This window comes from Haplochromis burtoni, unplaced genomic scaffold, assembly GCF_018398535.1.
Source record: "Haplochromis burtoni strain Fernald_Lab_line unplaced genomic scaffold, NCSU_Asbu1 Contig_350, whole genome shotgun sequence".
In the NCBI taxonomy this organism is placed as follows: domain Eukaryota; kingdom Metazoa; phylum Chordata; class Actinopteri; order Cichliformes; family Cichlidae; genus Haplochromis; species Haplochromis burtoni.
Window position 1 is genome coordinate 63,434 of NW_024582711.1, and position 6,520 is coordinate 69,953.

The following is a 6,520-nucleotide window of genomic DNA, read 5'->3' on the forward strand; positions in this document are numbered from 1 at the left end:
CTGAATGGTGTCCCCTCCTCCTTTTAAATGCTGGTGTAACGGAGCGTATGAAGGGGCTAGCGGTGAGCGGATAGGATCATGGTTAATCTGCTGTTCCTCTCCACTGTGGTCCGATAGGGACACTTAAGCAGCCTCTGTGGCGTGGGGAGGCCTGGAGAAACCTACAGTGGACAAAACTGGGAGGTTCAAGAGCAGGCTGCAAACACTAATGGGCATAGTCCAAAGACAATTATTTAGCATAATTTAAATAAACAACATTATAAGAAAACTCAATAACAAGTACATTTAAAGTCCAGTGTTCTTGCCTGTGTAAAAAAAAAAAAAAGTTTTTAAAAAGTATTATCAGGAAAATGTTTCCTCCTCAAGGAGCTGGTGAAAAAGTAGGAACTGGTCATATTTCCAAAACAAGATGCCCTGTAATACATACATTGTTATAAAACAACAATAGTTTGTTTGTACTGATACATTTGTATGTAACTAATATTTTGCTTGTGAAGTATTTTATATCGCCCTGCCAAATACAATTGTGGCCAAATCTGGCCAAAATCTGTTCTCATAAGGGCCACATTTACCCATGAGTAAAGACGTGAGCTTGATGAAAGCCTGGCAGCATCACTTCAGTCACAGGTCCACCTTACCTGGGCTTGCACAACATGTGCCACTAATATAACCAAGTGATAATTTCCAAAATCAGGAAGTGACTGAACTTTTTTTTTTTTTTTGCAAGAAAAAATTACAAACTCATTCTGGAACATGCCACTCTCTCTTAAATGTAATGGAATAAAAAAATAGTTGAAAATGCCTCAAAGGAAAACATTGGACAGGAGTGATGGTGGGAAATATAGGACTCAATTAGTCCCAGGATTAGACATCACAAAGACAGTCCAGATCCTAATGGTCAGGAAAGTTTTGAAATGCCTGCTGTGAGATCACCTTTAGGGGACACTGAAACTGCAAACAGAATGTGAGCAGATTAGGCAGAGAGAGAAAAGACTAAGGGCTTGAATAGTTTATGAACAGTTTTATGGACTCGTGGTTGCTTTCAAAAGGGCTTTTACAGCTCTCTCTATAAGAGAGTGAACATAGATTCCTGAATACTACTCTAACCACGGTAGGTGCTTGTAACTGTAAAGGGAATTCATTGCGGTTTTACTGCAGTGTGGATGGCGTGTATCTATATCTATAAAACAATCCCATGAACACACAGAAATAAAAAAAATACCATATTGTGCTGTTTGGTTTGAGGAGTGGCAAAAACAAATACAATCCCAATTTCAAAAAAGATGTTATGCTGTGTAAATAGTAAATGAAAACTAAATGCAATTATTTGCAAACCTCATATAACCATATTTTATTCATATTCATTAATATGGCCCGAGCTTCAGAAAAAACCCCGTTTCCACAAATTGTAAAACAATTTCTGAATAATTTTCCTCAGCGTAAAATTGTGGAGACTTTTAACATCTCATCATCTACAGTGCATAATATCAAAAGACTCAGAGAATCTGGGGAAATCTCTGTCCGCAAGGGGTCAAGGCCAAAAATCGGTATTAGATGCCTGTGAATTTCGGGCCCTCCGGCAGCATTGCATTAAAAACATACACGATTCTGTCATGGAAATCACTGTGTGGAGTCAGTCAGCAACATTTCCAGAAAGTTTTGTACGTGAACACAGCTCATTGTGCCATCCACAGATGCAAATTAAAGCCCCATCATGCAAAGAAGCCATACAGCATCTATTACAACAGCATAGCTTTGTAACAGAAGGTGCTGAACTAGCCTGCCTGCAGTTCAGGCCTTTCACCAACTGAAAACATTTGGAATGTTTCATCAAGAAATGAAAAATACAACAAAAAGGGTTTAGGGTTGCAGAACTAAAAGCTAAATGTCCACAATCAGGTGCACCAACACGACCTCCCACGTTGTGTTTTAGTAACGTAGTGTTCTGTACATTTTAGGAGATTACAAACTAATCTCAACCAACAAACAACATTGCTGGCATGCAGAGAAAACATGCTTTGCCTGGTATGTTCTTTATCATTAATGAGCATCTCCACAGCCCCCTATATGGGAGTACGTTTTGTGCAGCTCTCATTCTAAGCTCCTTCTGTTCCCACCCTCTCCTTCCTTCGACCTGTCAATCAGAGATCATGATTGAGCCTGGATGGCAGGCAGAGGGTCATCAGCAATGAAAGTGAGGCCTCATTCTCTGTCCATGCCTCCCTCTTTCATGCCCCCCAAAGGTTTTCCCCAACTCACCTTCTCACTTTGCTCTCAGGAATGAACGTGTGGCCAGCGTCCATCCGAAGGACCTTCTTTAAATGCTGAATTTGGGAAGCCCCTAAGGTCCGGCTGCCTTAACCTCAGAGGGGACGGCATGGCATCATTTAAAAGTAAGCCTGATTTAGTTTTAACAGGCCTCTGCATTTGCCCTTTAAGTGGCTGATGAATAAACATGAGGAGAGTTGGGGCGGGAACTGCATGGGGGTAGCATGAAAAGAGCTGAGGTTTGTGTGTGGGTGTGTGCACATATGTGCGTGTATGTATTATAGGGGGGTATCGGGGGCAATGGGGGAGCCTTTCTTCCCAGCAGGGCTGCATCTCGTTTAATTGGAGCACTTGTGGCACCATTACCTCCTTTACTCAAACACGTTACTGATGACAAAAGAAAACAGCGCTAAGCCTGCTTTTGTCAGCAAAGAGACTGGATGAGGAGATGGATTCCTTGCTGCTACTCATGTGTGGGAATCATCCACACTCCCGCCATGAGCTGGTGCTGGTGCTGCTGCTGCTGCTTCCGCCTTCAACCAGTGAAATGCCACAGACGTGTGGGCAGAAGACAGAGCATGTGTGAATCCAGCCTTCATCAGAAAATGAAGGATAGACGATGCACAAATCAATGCTATATTTAGCAATTATAGACAGACTAGGCATCATCTAACATTTATTGCATGAACAACCCACACTTGTGCATTTTTTTTACCCATCCATGTGGAAAAAATAATATCAATATGGAATATGTATGACTTCACAGAAATTCTCCTAATGAATTCAAAATAATTAACTCCAGCATGTGTGTTCAACCCTGTCAGGGATATTGCCCTTTTGTGACATGAGGTCAAGATCTTATGGCTGATCTCTAGTTTGTTTTGGTCACCAGAGTGTCCCGGGAGAGCAATAAGAGTGCGACCTTTACCCTGAGTTGCATCGCCACTAAAGAGGAGCCGTTGAAGGAGGTACAGTCCCTCTCACATTTAAATTTGTATTTCAAGTGCACCGCTTCAAACAAAAATTTACGTGAAAGTGGCTACATTTATTTAATTGCTAAATATATCCAAACTTAATTATTCACATACAGACAAAGCAGGCATAGGACATTGTACACTTTCTTAATAACTTTTAATTTCCAAAATTACATTACGATCAATACAATCAGTGTAGAACGTTTAAGAATACAAATATCAACTTCTGACAAAACCAATTTTCAGATCAGTAATATCAATAAACATATCTGGTAACACATTCCTTCTATAGCCTATTTTACCATTAGCAAATTGTGATAAGCTGGAATCATCCAACAATCAAAAAGGTGTTGACTAATGTCTTTGTTGCTAACTCTAAAAGTACTCATAAGAAGAGGCCGCTGCACGAAGGGGAAAAGAACAGCATATTAACTTTATAAAATTCCTTATGTGTGATTGCATATTTACATTTCCATCATTCTTTGTAATGCTTGATAAGAGGGTGGTGATAACACGTTACCAAATGTATTCATTTATTTACTTTAATGTCACAGGATAACTTGGGTCTAAATCAATCAGTATCAAGATTAATACCCGTCTCATTGTAAAAATTCTCCATGAAGATACACACCAAAAGAAAAAAAAACCCTACTCAAATGCATCTAATGGAAATATCATTTTCAGATGTAACTAATGAGACAATGAAGGAAGCTGACAGAAAGGTTTGTCTAAAAGTTGTGTACTCTTAGATTTTACCTGCAGTTCATTACATCACACAGACCAAAATCATTTAGATTTGGATCAGGAGAAATGTTGAATAGGAGATTCTACAAATGCATCGCAACGTGGTTCAAAGCACAAGACAAAACTTTTCTCTTGAGTAGTTTAGGTCAGCTTTAGAGGTATTATTGCAAGCGACACGAGAATTTACATAAGTCAATTTACCGGTCTCTTTACTTTGAAATGAGTCAAATCAAGGTAATTCCCCCCACTGAATGTTTGACCTACTGTCAGCTGATTTAAATGGAATAATGTGTTCAGCTAGCAGAAGATACATTACTCCTCCAGTAGTTTTTAACTCAAACAAAAAACGAGATTTTGAAATACAATTCAGTCATAACATACTGACAAACATATCACTGTATGAAAAACAGCTGGTGCTGACAAGTGGTCATTAATTGCACGAAATGAACATTTTTGTCCAGTGGGAGAATGATAGGAAACAAGGCAGATGTCCATTAAGATCGAGCCCTGGACTCCGACTCCATGGTGAAATTTGACTCGGCGCTAGAAAACCAAATTTCACAAATTACAAGATCTGGCCTGAAGACATTCATGTGGTCATTACATATTAACTCTACTAAGCAGATTCCAAAAAATAATTACTAGTTGCATTTTTGTTTCTACTATAAACATGACTGTTGTTGCATAACTTCAAGGTCACATTGAAGAGTTAACCATGTGAAGCAGTTCTGTGGAAAACCCCGTTTCAACAGAGAGCACAGGTTAACTTAGCAGCATAGAGCACAGCATCTGCGTTAGCATCTTATGATTAAACCCACACCTAGAGGTTGTAGGAGACGTCTATGTCTCTGAGGTGTCGTGTTATCCGCCACCTCACCTCCTGATTACACTGTATTCAACACCCTGAAAATATATCCCTCACACAATGGCAGGAGTTACATCAAGATGTGTGAATAATCCCAAAACTGTGCTGTGCTGCCATCGAGAGGAGACTGAATGCAGTACAGTCTTGAACAACAAAAGGCAATGACTGCATCATTAGTTTGGTATGAAAACAGCACAAATCCTCGACAGATAAAAGTAGGAGACACTTACATATCTTTGTTTTGCACGTGGTTGTTGTACTGCAGGATTGTTGGGATGCTCTCCTCCTCCTCTGGGACCTGTTGATATTAGAAGGCAAACATTGTGATCTCAGGAAGATAACAAGCATATGAACAACTATCGTCAGAATATCTGATTTCATGGTTTCTTATTAAATTTGGGGAAAAGTTAAAGAGTAAATTGGATGTTTGTACCAGAAGAAGAGTGAATGACGGCAGACTATTTGCAAATGTTAACGCTGGGTTGGAGAAACAGCCTCAGAATGAGCAAAACACAACAACAAATGTTTCTACAAGTAGCATTAAACCAAGACTGTAATTTAAAATCTCTTTGTCAATTTATATACACATTGGAGCAAACGTGTGCTTCAAAAATAGGTATGACCATTTAATAAAATTCATCACTCAGGGATATCAATAAAGCTTTTTTTTCTTTTTGTGCATCCTAAAACTTTCTGTGTGCTGAAATAGCGACTGAATTCTGATTTTACATTGCAAATCCTTACATCCTCATAAATGTAAGGATGTTAAGATTTATCTCTCACCTCCCAGTAGGTCTCATCATCAAAGCAGTTGTCATCTGCAGGATCTCCCCAGATAGGTAGCCTTAAGATAGCGCCTAATAGGAAGAGAAAAACTAAGTCATTATCATCACTGTCTGAAAAGCAGTTTTTAACAAGTGTATATATTCTGTCAAACTGATTTCCTTACCAACAATGATGCCTCCACCTATGCCGAAGCACAACGCCACACAGAGGCCCGCTGCCTGGTGACCGCCCTGCGTTGTGGGTACCATGTCTTTGAATTTACCCTCAAAGTCAAAGGTGTTAACCAGCCTTTTTTTAAAAAAGGGGAGGGGAGCTCAATGAAAAGAATACAGGTATTGCAACTGTTTTTTCCTCTTTAAGCCATTTATTTGAAACGGGAAACACAGCCATAATGTCTGGCTGAATGTTTCCTTTTTGTAGGCAAGGAAAACTCACCCTTCATGGCCATAAACTTCAATAGATGCAGATGCAGCTGTAATGGCTCCCACAATGCCACCTACAACTCCTGGCATAGCGTGGAGGTTGTGGATTCCACACGTGTCCTGGATCTTCAGGTGCTTCTCCATGAATGGCTGAAAGATTTGTCTGATTTTACTACACAAGCATAGTTATAGTAATATCACTTTCTCACTTTAGTAGAGTAAGAGCACTCCTGTCACCAGTTTGCATGCCTGTGGGATGTTATCACAGGGAGACACTAAACAGTTTAGTTTAGTTTATTTATTTATATAGCACTTTTAATTACAACAGTGGTGTTGACCAAAGTGCTGTACAAACATATAAATTACATAATAAAATAACACGCAATAAAATAGCAAAATCAGTCAACATCAATGCCAAATAGCTAATAACAAATAAATAAGTAAATAACTCTCGTGCAGTA

General features: G+C 39.4%; 1 protein-coding gene across 1 annotated transcript in view; it reads right to left on the reverse strand.

Annotated features, from left to right (window-relative positions):
* Positions 1-3,382: 3,382 nt before the first annotated feature.
* rhcgb (Rh family, C glycoprotein b) overlaps positions 3,383-6,520 on the reverse strand; it is a gene marked incomplete at its 5' end in the record, with an annotated part of 5,382 nt that continues 2,244 nt past the window's right edge. Inside the window, 5 exon segments of the mRNA XM_005942838.2 lie at positions 3,383-4,529; positions 5,082-5,149; positions 5,635-5,708; positions 5,801-5,925; positions 6,073-6,209. Coding sequence (XP_005942900.2) covers positions 4,481-4,529; positions 5,082-5,149; positions 5,635-5,708; positions 5,801-5,925; positions 6,073-6,209 — 453 coding nt within the window.